Source organism: Physcomitrium patens, chromosome 18, assembly GCF_059467195.1.
Source record: "Physcomitrium patens ecotype Gransden chromosome 18, ASM5946719v1, whole genome shotgun sequence".
NCBI classification, from domain to species: domain Eukaryota; kingdom Viridiplantae; phylum Streptophyta; class Bryopsida; order Funariales; family Funariaceae; genus Physcomitrium; species Physcomitrium patens.
Window position 1 is genome coordinate 1,785,736 of NC_143427.1, and position 19,364 is coordinate 1,805,099.

The following is a 19,364-nucleotide window of genomic DNA, read 5'->3' on the forward strand; positions in this document are numbered from 1 at the left end:
AGGAGGTTTACATATTCTTGAGGTTTCCATATTCCACCAGCTTGGCAACAAGAGTCAATCTTTTCACTAAAACACAATCTTTTTGTTGCACTCCAATAGAATTATTAGAACACACATCCAATTAGACTACCATAGAAAGTGACTTGATAAGATAAAAACCTCATTCATCATATCTTTAATTTCTTCTAAGGTTGAAAAACTTGTCGTATTAAGAGTAGTGGCAAGCATGGTGAATTCACACATTCAAACTTTTTCTAGCATTGAAGGATTCGTAACCATTATCCTTCCAACAAAGTTCAAAATGGTCTATTTGTAACTTAGAGAATCATTATGTCTCTTGTTGTAAAAGTACTTTCACTTACAACTCTATAGGATTCATTGTCAACACTCTAAAAGCAATTGGTGGTAATGATGCCACAACAAGTAGTCAAATTCTTACACAAAGATAAGGTATTATACACAATTTGCCTTAACATGGAAGTAGTCAACAACATGCTTCCTTGAAGACCATCTTCCATTCGCACCTCTACATTGTTAATTACCTTACCTATAATAACACATATTGAGTCTTGTACTGATCTTAGCAAATTATTTATATTTTTCTTAAGAAAGTTCTTCATTAGTAATGACTACCTTACCTTTGTCCATAACTTCACCACCATTGCACATGCATATGATATCCCAAATACTTATTGTGTTTCACAATATTGCACTTCTTTGTTGGAAGATGCATAAGACTTGTTCAAATTCTTATCTCAACTATTCAACTCCATCTACTTAGACACAAGTACAATACTTGCACAAAATGTCATTCATTCCTGTAAACCAACATAATTTGACATGAGACTACTTCAACAATACCTAAAATTATCATGATAAAAATTTATATTTATATTTCTTCTAATTTACTAACTACTTCAAATTGGCTACTAGTAACAAGAGCAAATTCATGCATTAGATAGTGTTGCAATACTTTACATGATCATTTTTTCCAAACTTGATGTGAGAAGATAGAATCAACACATTTTTATGAGATAAAGCTATGTTATGACAATAAAATGTATGCCTTTCATACTTAGGATTTGTGATCTTTCAATAAGAAAAATTTCATCAATCCTTAGTTATCAATTTCATTGTTTCTACCAACACAAATACATATAATTATTACAATCATTGCTTTAACATCAACTTACACATGATCACAAGAGCCTAGAAAAAATCCTCACTTTAAAAGATCTTTTTAAGTAGTTATCTATATTATAAATTGACTTTTGCTAAAAGAAGCTTGACATTACTATAACCAAAGACACTTCCAATATGAGAAGATTTAAGCAAAAGGTGTATCCATACATCATTTGAAACACCTTGGAGCAGAATACAATTAGTTGTATATTACTTCAATTCATACTTAAACGACTTAGTGATATGAAGAATAAATTGGAGGCTCAATTTGTGCCCAAGATAAATTTAAATTAGATATTACATCTCTAAGTAGATGAAATTTGAGAATCACTAAAAGACCACAAATTCTCATATCAATTGTATTTTTCTAACTCAATTGTATCTATCTTTTCAAAAAATGTGCCTTTATTAGACCTTGGTTTGTACTTTAAGAGATTTAAGATATCAATTAGCTATTGATTGTCAATATGAATTGCAATATAATAACAATATCATTAACCATTATCAAACTATTGAATTTATGCATCAAATTAATTGATATTCAAGTAATCATAGCCAAAGCCAATACATATTGCTTTCTAGACATAGTATCAATAATTATCAATATTGTTAAAAATACTACTATAATAAATGCCATTATTAGTCTTAGTAATAAAATATTCTTTGGACTTGATTGAATGATCCAAATAGCATGTATGTTAGATAATGTTCATCTACACATGTCTATCAATCTATACAATATTGCTCCATATGTGATCTTACTCTCTACTATGACCATGACCTTAGAAGTAATATCCACTCCTACCTTACTTCTTATTTTGGTGGCTAAGAATAACTACTACAATTGATCCACCTTTCATAATTTTTGTCTACTTGACAATCAACTATGCATCAAACACTTTCAAAAAATGGTTAAAAGATCTAGCCTTTGACATTACCTCATCACCTCTTAAGTCTTATTTGCAAAGATTCTCCCTATATAGTACTCTCAATTTTATAGTATATTTACCATATCAACATTAGGTTTTCTAGTTCTACACAACACTATATTAAATTGCAACTATAGCAATATTTCTTCAAATAAAGTCATGCAATGGTGGCTCATAAAATTTAAAATTATTGTTATTATTGAAAAATCATTTTTATAGTATCCAATGCTTTAGCTATTCTAATACATATTTAGATGTAATAATTCTTGGTTTGCCTCACAACCATTCTTAATGACATAGTCAGCCAGTTTTTTCTTACAACCAACATTGATATTGGTTTGGATGATGTACTTCAACTTAGTGTTACAATGCTCTTTGTAGAAACTCAATTTAAACTTATATTCATCCAACTAACTAACCTATAGAAATTTCTAATAACTATGATTAATATCCAACTTCATATCAACCTCATATTTAAGTAATAATACAATATTATTTCTTTCATTCATAATAATTTCAATATTTTTAGTGTCAATTCAACTTTCTTTGGCAAAACCACCTTAATTGGTCACAACTTTATCACTAAAGCACCATCCATTCAATAAATCACCTATTGAGGGAACATAGACAAACAAAAATAATTAAATTTCAAGTTCAAAAGTTACTTGGAGTCAATGTTATTAGCTATTCTTTCTCTTTGTAAGCTTTATTTGTTATCTTAGTAGAAAAGAATGGTAATAAAATCTACTTTTGCATAGACTATTATTGCTTGAATTCTATCACAAAGATGATATACATCATCTTCTATACATTGATGATATATTAGATCAATTTTAAGAAGCCATTATTTTTTTATCTATTAATTTTTTTAATGGATTTTGACATATTCCTCTCTCAAACTCTATTAAAAAAATTACCATCTTCATTTATCAACATCTCAACAACCTTTGATAGATTTTTGCTTGCATCTATATTATAAGAGTCAAATTAAAGGCCAAAAATTGCATAATTGACTTAATGGAGATTACACACCTTGGCCTTGTTGTCTCTATTATTGTCACGGACATACATATAATTACCTATATGAATAGATAAAAGTATGTAAAAGTAGATAAAAGTAGGTTAATTGTGTAATATCTTCTAGAGAAGCTTCTTAGAAGCTTCATAGACGCTGCTTTGACTTTATAGGAGTCTATAGTTGACTTTTAGGTTAGAAACTTGGTCAACAAGTTAGCCATGTGCCACACATGTTGGAAGCTTAAAGAACAAGCTAACTACGTGGTCCATCCATAGAAAACTTGCCTTGCAAGCAAAGGCATGTGGCCTAGAAAGTCAACATATATTGGAGGTCTTATAGAACATCGCCACGTGGCTTCTAGTTAGATAGTATATATAGAGGCAAGAGTGAAGCCCTCTTCACTCTTGTCAACTCCTTTCTTGCTTCTAGTCTAAGTTTCAAGGGTCTCTAGTTTTCTTGTATTTTGGCAATAGCCATTCCAGTTTCTTTCTTAATATACATATTTCTATTTTGTCCTATTTCTTTTGAGAAAAGTCTCACTTACTCTTTAGCTTTCATCGAGTTCTTGTCCTTGACAGATTGACAAGAGTACACTTACAATATCAGAGCTTTGTCTTTTCTTGATTAAGAGTGGATTACCCCTTTTTCTTGATAAGACATAAGCGCATTAGAAGTTGCGGATTACCCTCTTTTAAACTGATATTGTTCTTAGTATTTTCTTTGTTATCAATTCCTCTCTTCTATTTGTTTTGAGCGTTATTAGACATCTTCTCTTTTCTAAGTGCTACTATGGCAGAGCTTGTTGAAATGAAGAGTGCAATGGCACAGATGCAAGAGCAATTGAGGGAGTTAATGCTTGCGATGCATCAACTCAATTTACCACCACAAGGAGCAACAAGAATGGTAGGAAGTGAAGATATAGAGATGATTGGGGCTGCTTCAACATCTACACCAAACCATGTCCCTTCTCCCAGAATGGAACACCCTTCGAGTGTTAGAGAACCGAGAGTTGCCTTGCCCGAGAAGTTTGATGGTACCAGATCCAAGTTTCGAGGATTCATCAATCAGGTCCAACTAGTAATTGAACTTCAACCCCAGAGCTATCCAACTCCAGGGTCACAAGTTAGATTCATTGGTACACTCCTTTCAGGTTCAGCATTGTCATGGTTTTCATCTTTTCTTGAACGACGAGATCCAATATTGGATAATCTGGAGGCTTTTTTGGCGGAGTTTCGATCCATGTTTGGAGAACATGATGCAATTCGTGTTGCAACCAACAAGATCCGTATTTTGCGACAAGGCAATCGATCAGTAACATTATATGCTTCGCAATTTCGACAACTTGCAACTGATATCAAGTGGGATGATGCCGCACTTGTGAGTCAATTTCTCTACGGATTACAATATGAGGTAAAGAAATTGATGCTTAATTTACCTGATCCTCAAACATTGAGTCAAGCAATTGACTTTGCTGTGAAGTGCGACAATCGACTTTTTGAATTTCGATCCGAGAGTCGTACAAGTGGGCCTCAACGTTACTACAATTCAATGGCAACACCGACGTCTCCTCAACACATACCTTCGGAAGTAGAGGATATGCAAATTGATGCGGTACGTTTCAAACCTCTTACTGAGCAAGAAAAGTCTCGTCGTCGACAAGGAGGATTGTGCTTATATTGTGGAGAACCTAAGCACACTGCTCAACATTGTCCAAAGAAGCGACGTAACTACAAAATGAGGAGTACGACTGTGAAAGAAGACAGTATGTCGGAAAACGAGTACGTCCAGCTACAATAGGGACCGTGCGGCTGGAATCTTGTACAACTTCTAATGAAGGTCCTATCCTCTCCTCAGAACCATCTCCTTGTTTTATAATAGATGTGCGTTTAGGACCTAATAATTACAAAGCCTCTGCCTTGATAGATTCAGGAGCCTCAGCTTGTTTTTTAGATGAAGAATTTGCTAGATGTCATAGAATATCATTAATACAAAAAACTAAACCTGTACACGTAGAAGTTATAGATGGTCGTCCGTTGTCTTCTGGAGATGTAACTCACGAAACACTTCCTGTAGATGTAGTAATAAATGGTCATAGTAGTTGCGTAATTTTTAATATAATTAGATCTCCCTCTAATCCAGTAATTTTAGGCTTATCATGGTTAGAAAAGTATAATCCTCGAATAGATTGGATTTCTCGTAAACTTGATTTTCCTCGGAGCATTAGTAACAGTTCTATTAATCAAGTAAAAAACCATGAGTCTAGTATAGAAAAACCCGCACTTATAGGTGCAAAAGCATTTATACACGCAGCAAAAGAAGGATCAACTTTTGCTATTTATGCTGCACCTATTTCTGAAAGCGTAAAGACTTCAAGTGGCATTCCAAGTCAATATCAGGATTATCAAGACGTTTTTGAGAAAAATAATGCAGATATTCTTCCTGAGCATCGCCCATACGATTGTTCAATCGATCTCAAGGAAGGAACTCAGCCACCATTTGGACCAATTTACAGTTTATCGCAAGATGAGTTGGCTGAACTCAAGACATATATTGACGAGAATTTAGCGAAGAATTTCATACGTCATTCAAAATCTCCAGCAGGAGCTCCAATTTTATTCGTAAAGAAAAAAGATGGATCTTTACGAATGTGTGTTGACTATCGAGGACTCAACAAGATCACAATCAAGAACAGGTATCCATTACCTTTGATATCAGGACTCCTTGACCAGTTAAATCAAGCTAAGATCTATACAAAAATAGATCTAAGAGGAGCATATAATCTAGTACGGATCAAAGAAGGAGATGAATGGAAGACTGCGTTTCGAACCAGGTACGGACACTTTGAATACAATGTCATGCCTTTTGGACTCACGAATGCACCAGCTGCTTTTCAACATCTCATGAATGATGTATTTCGTGAATTCTTAGACAATTTTGTCGTCTGCTATCTAGACGATATCCTGATCTATTCCAAGAACGTTGAAGAACATGAAATACATGTTCGTCAAGTATTACAAAAACTTAGAGATGCAGGATTGTACGCCAAGATGGAAAAGTGTGTATTTCACACTACTCAAGTTGACTTTTTAGGATACATCATTTCAAATGATGGTCTCATGATGGATTCTAAGAAAGTCCAAACAATCATGGATTGGAAGATTCCAAAGACTGTAAGAGATGTCCAATGTTTCTTGGGATTTGCCAATTACTATCGGATCTTCATCAAAGACTTCTCACGAGTTGCAGCTCCACTTACACGCTTGACTAGTAAAGATAAATTTCAATGGAATCAAGAAGCGGAAGCAGCATTTGAAGCCTTGAAGACATCGTTTGTCTCTGCACCAGTCTTATATCGTGTTGACTTTTCCAAGGTATTTTTTATGGAAACAGACGCATCGGATTTTGCCTTGGGTGCAGTTTTATCACAAATGGGAACAGATGACAAACTTCATCCGATAGCTTTTCATTCAAGAAAATTCTCAGCAGCCGAGATCAATTATGAGATCCACGATAAAGAACTTCTTGCGATCGTGGATTCCTTTCAAGAATGGCGTCATTATCTAGAAGGCGCTTCTAGTCCAGTCACTGTGTATACAGATCACAAGAACCTCGAGTATTTCATGTCAGCACGCGTGTTGAATCGTCGTCAAGCTCGTTGGAGTATGTCTTTGTCAAGATTCGACTTCATTATCACTTATCGGCCAGGAAAACAACAAGGTTTGTCCGATGCCCTGTCTAGACGTTCTTATTTTGCACCAAAAGAAGGAGATGCAGCTTTTGAGCAACAAAGAACGGTCCTCTTGAAACCGGAGCAATTTCATCTCCGAGCAGTGAAATCAACATTGACTGTTGATTCAACTTTTCTCAAGCAAATCCAGTCCAGTATGTCCTCAGACCCTCTTGTTCATGATATCGAGAATAATTCTTCCAAGTCTCATGATTCTTCTAAGTTCGAGTTCAAGAATAATCTATTATATTTTGAAGGACGCCTATATGTTCCAGAAGGAAAAGCACGTTTGCGTGTTCTTCAAGCACGTCATGACTTTCCAGCAGCAGGGCACTTTGGATATAATAAGACTCTGGAACTCATATCAAGAGATTTTTGGTGGCCACAAATGTGGAAGTCAGTCAAAGACTTTGTACAATCATGTGATATTTGTTCAAGATCAAAAATTCCTCGACATCGACCTTACGGACTTCTTCAGCCATTACCTATACCAGAACAACCATGGTCTTCTGTTTCTATGGATTTCATCACAGATCTTCCAAACTCAAGATCTTATGATTCTATATTTGTGATAGTAGATCGTTTCACCAAGATGGCACATTTTATGCCATGTACAAAATCTATCACAGGTGAAGAAACAGCTAAGCTTTTCATTGATAATATCTATCGCTATCATGGATTACCTAAAGATATCATATCGGATAGGGGAACTCAATTTGTGTCGAGATTCTGGAGGACTCTTTTCAAGATTTTAAAAGTGGACATAAAGCTATCTTCAGCTTTCCATCCTCAAACTGATGGACAAACAGAGCGCGTAAACCAAGTCTTGGAACAGTATTTAAGGTGTACCATCAACTACCAACAAGATGATTGGACAAACCTTCTGCCATTGGCAGAGTTTGCTTATAATAATACGGTACATTCCTCCACGCAACAAACACCTTTCTTTGCCAATTATGGCTATCATCCACGACTTGATACTTTTGATTTTTCAAAAGTTGATAATCCTGCAGCAGAAGATATGGCAAATCGGTTGTCAGAGTTACATGCAATAATGAAGGCGCAGTTGAAGAAAGCTCAAGAACGACAAAAGATAAATGCAGATGTATATCGTAAAGAGCAACCACAACTCAACGTGGGTGATAAGGTATGGCTACTTCGTCGCAATATCAAGACCACTCGACCTTGTGACAAATTGGACTATCGTAGGCTTGGCCCCTTTTCTGTTTCTGAACAGATCAACCCAGTTGCATATCGGTTACATCTACCGGAGTCAATGAAGATCCATCCTGTATTCCACGTGTCTCTTCTTGAACCATATAAGACAGTGGATATACAAGGAAGAAGACAAATGCCACCGCCTCCTATAGAAGTAGATAATAATGAAGAATTTGAGGTGGAAGAGATATTAGACTCAAGGCGGTGCCGAAATAAGCTAGAATATCTTGTTCATTGGCGCGGATATGATATTAGTGAGCGCACATGGGAGCCATCCAGGAATCTAGCAAATGCATCAGCTAAAGTCAAAGTTTTTCATCAACGACATCCATCAAAACCAAGATGAAAACCTCTCTTATAAAAGAGACAAGATTGAGGCAAGATAACATTCAAATTCCTATCCTTGTTTGTAACTTCTTTGCATTTGTGACGCTAATTAGATGGAGAGCCAACAACCAGCGGATTCAACTCAAGAACCTTCGTTTGTTGACTTACCGGATGAGACATTACGATTGTCACAACCTTCAAGACGACGCAACCGAGATGAAGATCCTCAAGAACGACATGTTCTTCCTCGAATAGATGGTGAGATACAACGCGTTTGGTATCACGACCTTGGAAGAGATTCTCGATGTTTGGTGATATTATTGGAGATAGAAACGACTCCTGATGGTGTTTCAAATGTATTATTTGAAGGAAGTTATGAAGGCCTCAACAGTGATCAAATAACAGGGTGGTCTTCTCGCCCTGGAATGGGACACTATCGATGGCTAAGAGGACCCATCAACTATCTTCGAAGAGAACAAAGATCAGAGTATGTAGCAAATACAATTCGCCGCATATTAGATTTTCTCAATATATAATCACCGCTCCTCGTGGAACTCGTCCCTAGAAGGGGGGGTAATGTCACGGACATACATATAATTACCTATATGAATAGATAAAAGTATGTAAAAGTAGATAAAAGTAGGTTAATTGTGTAATATCTTCTAGAGAAGCTTCTTAGAAGCTTCATAGACGCTGCTTTGACTTTATAGGAGTCTATAGTTGACTTTTAGGTTAGAAACTTGGTCAACAAGTTAGCCATGTGCCACACATGTTGGAAGCTTAAAGAACAAGCTAACTACGTGGTCCATCCATAGAAAACTTGCCTTGCAAGCAAAGGCATGTGGCCTAGAAAGTCAACATATATTGGAGGTCTTATAGAACATCGCCACGTGGCTTCTAGTTAGATAGTATATATAGAGGCAAGAGTGAAGCCCTCTTCACTCTTGTCAACTCCTTTCTTGCTTCTAGTCTAAGTTTCAAGGGTCTCTAGTTTTCTTGTATTTTGGCAATAGCCATTCCAGTTTCTTTCTTAATATACATATTTCTATTTTGTCCTATTTCTTTTGAGAAAAGTCTCACTTACTCTTTAGCTTTCATCGAGTTCTTGTCCTTGACAATTATAGAGCTATATCTTGATTTAGATAATGTATGTGAAAAGTGATAATTTTTAACTTTCAGCAATGTCAAATACATTCAATTATTTATTAGGTTGGTGAATTACTATGAAAGATTTTTCTGCAACTTTGATGTGATCGTTACACTTCTTTATCAAATAAAGAAGAAAAGACTAGTCTTAGTTTAGAACAATGCTAAATAAATTATCTTTGATAAATTCAAGGTCAACATATATACTACTCTCTGTTTATTTATTTTCATTTTTACTTATTATTCATTCTATAGATCAATGCCAACTATCAAGGACATAAATCTTTAAAAACTAAAATGTCAATACACTCTTGTGTCACTTGAAAAGACTAAAAAATCACTCAAAGATGATATAGTATTCAACTAAAATGGCTATTACCAAAGATAAGAAGATTAGAAAGTCTTGAAATAAGACAATGAAATAGAAAGGTATTTACAAGAGTGAAGAAGGCTTTATTCTTGCCTCCATATATACTCTTAACTAAGAACTACATGGCAATGTCTTATAGGACCTCCAAAATATGTTGACTTTGTAAGATACATATCTTAACTTACAAAGCAAGTTTTTTATATGTGCACCATATAATTAGCTTGTTCCACAAGCTACCAATATGTAATTAACTTGTTGATCAAGTTTTTAACCTATCAATCAATTACAAAGACATGTAAAGTCAAAGCAACATCTATGAAGCTTCTAAGAAGTTTTTTTAGAAAATATTATGAAATAAATCTATTTTTATATACTTCTACTTAATCATATAAGTACATATTAGAGTAAATATATATGTTTGTGACACTAATCACAATGTGGTAGGTACAATTTTAAATCAACAGATTAATGATAATAAGCAGATGATAGCTTATGCTTCATAACAACTTTCTAAAGTTAAAAAAAACTATGGCATAAGTGATAAAGAGATAAATAAATAAAATATATATATATATATATATATATATATATATATATATATATTAATCTTAGTAATTAATTGACTTATATAATTCTTGCTATTGAGAGTATTAAATTTAATATAAACTTGACACAATAAACTAGTGATTCATGTCTTCTATACTCTCATTTATGAATTGCATGTATACCATTATCTCTATCTAAGCACTTAATAATTCTAATAGTTTAAGTTTTTTCTTTAATTATTAAAATAGAAGTTTTTCTTAGTTCAACAATAGTCAATTGGTATTTCTAAACTAGTATTTTTTTAGAACACATTACTAGTGTATATTATTTGAATATTTATTGTTATTGTATTTTGTTGGAATGGATGGCATTGTATAGCTCAAAACAATGACTGTTCTAGCTTTTCACAAGCTTTAAATCTAACAAATTATTTTAAGGTTGTTTTCTATTTTTATTTTTTTATTAAAGATACTCATTATAAATTATAATATATCCTTATAATGAAAATATAATTCTACACTAATAAATCTTATATATAATTTATCATTTTATATCAAAAGTATCTACTAACAAGAGTTTTTTTTAAAAAAAATTTGCAAATGATGTATCATGTAATTATTGATATTTATATAAGATTGTTATTAAAAAAGCTTATACAAAATTAATAAAATCACACTTATTTAAAATGAAGTAATTTTTGTAATATGCTCACTAATTTTTAAAATTCTTCTAAATTGGTAATATAGATTGATACAAAATAAAAAATAGTAATATTATCTCTTTTAATCTTCTATCAACAAATAATAAATTAAAATTTATATAATTTTTTAATTATTTTATAATATTTTGGATGTAAATGTGTAGAATTTTTTTAATTGAGTTTAAATATGTTATATTGTATTATCAATTAAATAAACATGGACTATTAGAATCTATATTTATTCATATAATATATTTGTATATATGTGATTTAAAGCTTCTCACTAAGAAATCTATTTTTAAATCAAGACCTTAAATCAAGAGCATCCAATTACTTAAAAATTAGTTCTTCAATGATTCAAAGCACAATAAGAGGGATTAGAGCTTGTTTGTTGGGACTTGCAACTATAGTATATGTGATTGCCAAATATGATATATGTTGTTATATTAAGCCTAATAGCAATAATACAATGATTAGATAATCTAATAACAAGTATAAAACAAATATATGAATTTATTATTTTAAATAATAATATATAAAATAACTTACTTATAGTACCTTAATTTTGTTCTACCATGTACATATATTTGATGAATTAGACCTTAATATTGAATAATAATTCAATTATTAATTTAATTTATATTTTATCTTAATCAAACAAATTTTGTACATCAAAGGATTTTACTCGATCAACTCAAGATTGATAGCCATTTAGAAATTATGAAATAAATTCCTTGTATATGTTCTTTGAATACTAACTTATAATGATGTGAATCATATTTCATAGCTTCTTGGTATATGTTCTTTGAATATTAACTTATAATGATGTGAATCATAATACTTCCAATCACTTCTTACAAAAATAAATAGAAATGATTATGTTTTTTTAATAGTAATTTCTTAAATACTTCAAATACAGAACATTATCAATAAAATATTCAATTTTTATTGATAAAGTTGATATTTTCTTGCAAATCTAGGTACTTAAAACTTAATTATATGTAATTACATATAACTAAGAATTTATGTTAGAAACTTTTAGGTCTATCAAATATAATTTAATCATTAATTTTAATTATATGCACGTACTAATGTTTAAATGATTAGAATATAATTGTTGAATTAAGCATTTCTATTACATAGAAAATTGATTAACCAAAATGACATGTTTAAAGCTAGAAGTAGTGTATTCTTTATTTTCTTTAAAAAGAACAAAAAAGATTTAAAAGAAAATAACTATCAAAGACATGAATCAAAACAAAACAATTTTTTCTTATCTCATTGAAAGAAAGATAGTAGAGAAATGAAAAGAACATATAAGATATAAAGAAACTAGAATATATTAAGAAATATATGAATTAAAAATGTCAAAAAATATTAATTTTTTAGTATCATATTTTCCAATCACATTACATTTTTGAGCTAAAAATTTAATATATAAAACATTTAAAATTTTCAATATAAAATCAATAGATATATACAAGTCAAAATTTTATAACAAATGTATAAAAAAATGCTTAAGAAGATTTATGTAAAAAAATGAAATTCCTACCTTAAAAAAATTCTTTGTCTAAAAGTAGATTTATTGGAGAAGAATCCAAAATTTTATCCATTTTTTATAGTTACAACATAGAAATAATTGAATTTATATTATTGAATATTATTTGAAATATTTTTTTAATAAAAAAAACCTAAAAAATAAGACTCTTAAGCCTAATACAAAAATATATATATATATATTCTTAGTTTTAAAGATTGTAATTTTATGAAGAAATATAAATAAGACTTGGAGACATTTTTTATTTATTTAATTATTCTTAAAAATTTTCAATATATAGTTTAAAGTAATTTTAATCAAATATTTTATAGTTTGTCAAATCCTTACTATAATCAAAACTTTAAAAAATTACTTATAGAATAAATTAAGGATTATTTTGTGAAAATTAAAACCATTGAAACCAAAGAAAAAAACCAACGAAATACAATGAATTACAAGTAGTATTAAATATGTGTTTCATTAATCAATAAAAAGTAATATAGATATCATAGATTTTTGTTATCAATAAATTACCCAGTTTTGAAAAAAAAATCAAAAAAAAACCAGGAATAAATGCACTCTGTAAATGTTAAATCGATGCATTTTATGTTGTTTCATTATTCCCTCCTCAAAATATAATATTAATGTGTAGGACCATGATGTATCTGTTAAATTATTTTTGATATTTAACAACAATTATATATATCATAAATATTATTTATATTATTTATAGCCATGTTATATATGTAAGATAAGATGTCGATCGAGTACAAGAAAATCCACAGCTTATTTTCAGGCACACAATTGTTGGCAATTTCTAGCAAATCAAAATTATTCATTGCTGGAAAGATTCTTCATTGTCATTAATTTTCTGGGCTGCTGAATAGTGTCACTATTTCTCTTCTTTGCCAATTGTGCTTGCCAAGACAAGAAGACCAACCATAGTAAGTGCTGATAGCACAGCACAGAAATAACCGGCTGCCAGCAAAGCTCCTCGCAGTGACTGCAACACAACACGAAAAAATTCACCAGCATTAAGATTGAAAGACTTCTCTGTGTTATACCAACCGCATCGAGACATCAGCTGCAATACAAGGAAGAAGTAGAATATGTAGAAAGCTGACTACCGTTGCAAGGAGGAATGCGTTGTCGTTTGCAAACTGCAATGAGTTGTCTGATTGGTTTTGCAGACCAGAAGTCAATTGCCATGACAACAGTCTGCCAGTCCCCCAACACCCACGTATCCGTATTAGAAGTATTTTTAACATCTGTGAATTTCTAACATTTAGCACCAGAGATCTTCATGAAGTGTCACCTCTAGGTTAATTGTTTTTAGGTTTCTTGTGTGAACACAAAAAGACACCAGAATCTACCGAAAGCTGCTCAATTTGAGCACCCTCCCTACATAGATCAGTGGGGTTTCGGTAACTAGTAGCAAAATGAGAGGCATTACCCAAAGACGACGGACACCGCAGCTCCGAAGTAAGCCTTCTGCGCTGTGATTTCCAATTGAAGGTCTCCAAACTGCTCACAAAAGTTGTCACGGACATGTTGAATCAGAGAACTTTTCACATTCCAGGGATACCGTCGTTGGTTCGAATATACAGAGCTAAAATATCGAGAATTCATTGAGAATTTTTAGTTTTGTATAACCACAATCTACCGCACGAAAATCATTGAGGTATGCGAGAAAAAAACAAATAAAATAAAATATTGTAATCATTGTTTACCTCTAATATTATAGGTATGTTATTTTATTGCCACGCACTCATTTGAATTGATGCATCGAGTTCACGAGATTCAAATACTGCAAGCTCTGCAATATGAAAAATGATTTACCAATTCTAATGTGAGTGTAAACTACATCTGTTGGAAAACAGTGTCTGTTTTACCTTGAAGGCTTTGGTAGTAGCCACAGGTGTCTCCGTAACTGGAAGATCACCAACAGAAAAGGCTTCTCCTGCAGCAGTTAAAGCTTTTCCAATCTGCACAATAGCTCCCGTGATAAGTCCAGCATCGGAAGTTCTCATTCGAGGAAGGTTAAACCGTCGACTGTGATAGCGCCTAGTCCAAAATGTAAGAAATCAATAACAAACGTAGCATGATAACGTTCTGCTTTTTGGAAAGGTAGTAAATCCGTGGGATTTTCAAGAGGTTGAACAGGACATTGTGACGTAGCACTCTTAGGTCGATGTACCTTGAGAAGTTCTCCGTTTTCATACTGCCCTGTTGCAGTGAAGAACCTTCCCGCACGAACGAAACGTCTTCCGACTGCAGAAGATAGGAAATAACAGCCCTTTTATTCGGAGTAAAAACATTAAACTACTGAAATGTAGTACCCACAATCTCCCTGATAGACAGTAAATATATATGGAAAAGACAAACATTCCGACGAACCAGATTGCGAGCTTGATTGATTCGGTAGTTTGTCCAAGAGCGTTGGGAGTTGTTTAGCAACAGCCGCAGCGGCTGAAGTGTCACACCTCTCCCATGTTCGTGATAATTGCATCAGCAAGTCTCCTGCTTGCTCCCCACACTGTAACACCCTAACATAGAATGGATATCAAGTAAAACTGTGAGAAAAGCCTCTCTCAATGTAAAACCAATTCAAACACAACTCTTCTGAGAAAGACGCAATCGAACAAAGACGAAGACAAGAAATTCAGATGTTCAGTTAATTGGCCATGTCAAACTGTATCAACTAGAGAGAAGTTTTCAAGGCGTTGACCTCGTCGTTGAGGGCTCCATTTGACAGTGCGAATGCTGCATCTTTACACTGTCCCCAAAAGGATCAAGAGTATTAGACACTCGCAGTCAGATATCAAGGCATTGGTGAGAAGCCACAAGAATGTAGAAAATGATTCGGTAACAAATCCTCACGGATGTGCAACATCGAGCGTGAGCTGATTTTATATTTAAATTTAGCAAGGAAAAATTTGGCGGAAGTGTGAGTGGTTGCTTACATCTACCCGCAGGTCACTGGGCAACCTCTCAAAGTAGTTGGCAGGTAGCACCAAGCTTGCCTACAGTCGAACAACTCAAATTCAATTCAAATCAGCCTAGATGCTATCTAATTGGAGCACTTGAACTGCCTCCAAGTCATTTCTCTAGCACTCTTCAAATTTCACGTCTCCATCTAGAGAACACTGGTTACTATTGTAAAACCAAGCGAATTCCTCAAGAGTGCTACTCATGTAGCTGCGGAGAATGTGTACAGAATTAATCGGACCGAGAACTTGAAACCATGGCAGAAGAGACATGAAACGTTTTTGAAAACAAAAAAAACCAAAAACAAAACAATTACCCAGCCTTGACAAAATCCCTGGAGCACGTGCTTCAACATCCTTGGAGTGTAGATGCAGAGAAAAGAGTACATACCGATAACTCCTGAAGCCTCTGCTTCGTTATTTCAAGATTATCGTCCTTCGCATTCTTATTGTCGGTACTCGATTGAGCAGCTCGCAGAAAACGGTTCGGTTTGGGATGTCGAACCCAAGTAGCTGTAGAGTGCAACAAAGTGAACCTCGACGCAGAACCTACATTTTCTATCAAGCCGGACCTCCAGAAGGCAATACGGGAGGCTGCAGGGAGGGTGTGGAGGCCTTGCCGGGGTGTTGAGGATAGAGAAGACAACGGAATCGATACAGTCAGCCTCGCAGCCATTGCAGCCGTTACAGCCATTACTGCGAGTAATTACCAGCAGAATACACTAAAACTCTCACATAATTCTTTAGGCGCTGCGGGTGCACCCCTCCTGAACTTCCCTCAGGCCAGGACAAACGTCGTATTCTGAGTAGAGACAAGGAATCATTGAACAGTCACGGGTCAGTTTGCCAGGAACCATCCCAACTGGTAGCAATTCGATACAAAATATTTATAACTATACTCCTAATCCTCCATCTAAGAACTCCTCAATTGACTTCGGAATGTAGATTGTTTTTAAGCTATAGCAACGACAAAAAAACAAAACAAAACAAAACAAAAAAGGTGGATTCATTCTCCTAAGCACCATGCATTTCATAATACAGAGCTCAAAAAAATGCAAATTAATTACTCATCAAGATACAACAGAAGAATCGCACAGAATGCCGCAGCAAGGATCGACCCAATTCCAATGCAGCTCAGGATCACTTCGAACTCTCCCAAAATGCTTCCAAAACAACTCCACGCCACCGGTTCCTTACCCTTCGAACAAATTATCTCAGATCCAAGTCTAAATTCCCCCACAAACCCTCGCAAATTTCAATTGAGGGGCAACCTAAGACCCCATTTGGCATTTCACTTACACGGCACTGGGAACGAGCAAACGTCCAAGAGAAACTCCACCCCCAACAACTTCACAGCAATCTCCATGCTTCTAATGGAGCACTCACCTTCAGCGTAATCGGAAGATTCGTCGTATTCAGGGTGAACTCAAAAAATCTGATGGGGCAGTGATGAGAACCAGGGACGTGTGCAAATGAGAGAGTGGGGTGAAATCGCGGAGCAGTGAAGAGGAGAGACGATTGAGCAGCAAGGCCAGTAGTGACAAGTCTGGATGGAGGGCGAAGTGCAAAGTGTGCTGCATTCCACCAATCCACGGTACAGCAATATGGCCATTTGGATGAGGAGGAGCCCGCCCGCTGTAGGAGCAGCAGGGAGGGCCCAAATCAGATGAACCCAATTCCAATGATGGATGGATTCATGGATTGATACCGTCGTCGTCGGAAGGGTGAAATCGATTGATACCGTCGTCGTCGCAGCAGTTTATCGATCGACATCGGGGCTGCCCCGCCGTCCCTCCTGCCGACACTCCAGTCCTGCTCACTCCTAAGCGTCTCCTTATTCACACCGCGTGACAAGGTTTCGAGATATTATTCCCTGCATTCATTTTCGAGTATGTGTTTATTTATTTAATTAATTTTTTCAATTCCTGCCTCTGGAACTCAGCAGACAACCCCCATTTTCTTTAGTCCAAGTAAGGTAGCAAAAATCTGGTGAATTATGATGAGGGCCTTTGCCACCCAATAATTGTGTTTAATAGAGTGCCTGAGAGTGAGCAATAGGGGCCTTTTTGCTGTTGCTCCCTTGTTAATGTTGCTGAGAAATTTGTTCGAGGAGGTTTTTATAGCTTAGCAAATTATTTTGGTAATTTTTATAGGTTTTCTTGTGTATACTGTTTTGGATTTGTCTTTGAGGTGATAAGTGTCTGTTAATTTAACTACTAACATTCTATATTAATGAAATTGGCAAAACAACCTCAACTTCTATGCTGTTATGGTATATTTATTTATTTATTGTTGATGCATACTAAAATAGCATTATGACTATATGAAAGCTTCACTCTGATTCTTAGATTGTGACCTTGTTCACAAAACTATATAAGAATGTCCTTGGAATTCATAGTCCAAAATTGGGTTCTTTTGGTTTTTGATATATTTTTTAGTAGTACACCCATTGCAATTTGTTGTATTGTGTAGTTTTTAGGGCTTTTTATTTGTATCATAATAAACTACACTCAAATTACATGATTCAAACGTTACCTTGACCTTGTGATTGTGATACCTCTATTTCACTTCATGCAAATAAAATTTAAAAAATATATAATAATAATTACAAGTCATAAACTGTGAAAACTTTCAATTACACATAATGTATTCTATGATAGACAATGTTGTTCTTACACATATACAATAGCTCACCTTGTAAATACAACATTGTTTAATATTAGAGCTGAATTTATTCAAAATCAACTCAAATTAAATTTTTAAATGAATTTTTAGAAAATAATGTTGCATTGCATATACTGATTATGTCGATATTTTAATGCCTACAATATCAAGACAAAATAAAATAAATATAAAATTTTATTGTTACTTATATTTTTAGATTCAAGTTTTAAAACCATGTCGCACATTTTTAAAAATGGCTTATAGTCTACTATATCACAAAGGAGAATTTCTGCTTACAATTTGTAAAACAATGTTTTGATTTGATCCCTTCTGTATTTTTGAAGATGAGATTTTTGTCAATAACTATGCATCAAAAATAATTCTTCAAAGTGAGTTGAATGATTTAGATTTTTTATAAGGTTTCCAACTAAGATTTAACTTTAGGATGTATAATGTAAAAGACATTTATAGCATTAATCCTAATATTTTTTAAAAATAAAATTGTAGGTTTATTTTTGCTTCTTGTGTATATATTCATTATGTTGGGAAATTTTTATTTCTTATTTTCTTATTTTCTTTAAATATTTAATTAAAACATAGATACTAACAAACACCATAAACAAATTTTGAAAGATTTTGTAAATTATTATAAAAAAACTTACACCATCATGTATGCATAATCAAAAGACAATGAATCTGAACAGAAGTGTGAAATTTTCACATTAATAATAATTTTATATTGATTTAATTTTTTCAATAATATGAATGTAGAAATTAAATAAAATCAAATTAAACCTTTTAAGTAGATTTTGGCATTATTGTATAGTTTACAAAAAAGATTACAATAACATAATAGTTTACTTAGAAAGAAGTAATATGTTTTTTGCAAAAAAAATAACTGTTTTTTTTTTGGAAAAAAATTCATCCAAAAAAAATTCTTTTGATTTTAAGATTTATGTAATTTACTTATTAGTGAAGCAAAGAAATTAGGCTTTATAAAAATGTTTGATATT

At 33.3% G+C, this 19,364-nt stretch overlaps 1 protein-coding gene across 5 annotated transcripts; it reads right to left on the reverse strand.

The window, feature by feature from the left end:
• Nucleotides 1-13,504: 13,504 nt before the first annotated feature.
• LOC112295004 (uncharacterized) lies at nt 13,505-17,192 on the reverse strand. Of its 5 annotated transcripts, none has more exons than XM_024546082.3 (10): nt 17,074-17,192; nt 16,079-16,489; nt 15,664-15,723; nt 15,429-15,476; nt 15,098-15,236; nt 14,898-14,971; nt 14,593-14,685; nt 14,154-14,224; nt 13,828-13,918; nt 13,505-13,703 (listed from the first exon to the last, which is right to left on the reverse strand). In XM_024546082.3, the coding sequence occupies exons 2-10, from the start codon at nt 16,379-16,381 to the stop codon at nt 13,593-13,595; spliced, it is 990 nt and encodes a 329-aa protein (XP_024401850.1). In that variant the 5' UTR covers nt 16,382-16,489; nt 17,074-17,192; the 3' UTR covers nt 13,505-13,592. The 5 variants fall into 5 exon arrangements, with proteins under 5 accessions (XP_024401850.1, XP_024401853.1, XP_024401851.1 ...); XM_024546085.3 differs by having other exon boundaries at nt 16,987-17,192; XM_024546083.3 differs by having other exon boundaries at nt 16,783-17,172.
• Nucleotides 17,193-19,364: the final 2,172 nt, after the last annotated feature.

Excerpts from the sequence above, each read along its gene's own strand:
- LOC112295004 (XM_024546082.3), bottom strand. The coding sequence starts at position 16,381 with ATGGCTGTAACGGCTGCAATGGCTGCGAGGCTGACTGTATCGATTCCG. Across the intron at positions 15,724-16,078 it reads AGAGGCTTCAGGAGTTATCG|GCAAGCTTGGTGCTACCTGC; the intron begins GTATGTACTCTT and ends GTTCGACTGTAG. Across the intron at positions 14,972-15,097 it reads TCAATCAAGCTCGCAATCTG|TCGGAAGACGTTTCGTTCGT; the intron begins GTTCGTCGGAAT and ends TATCTTCTGCAG.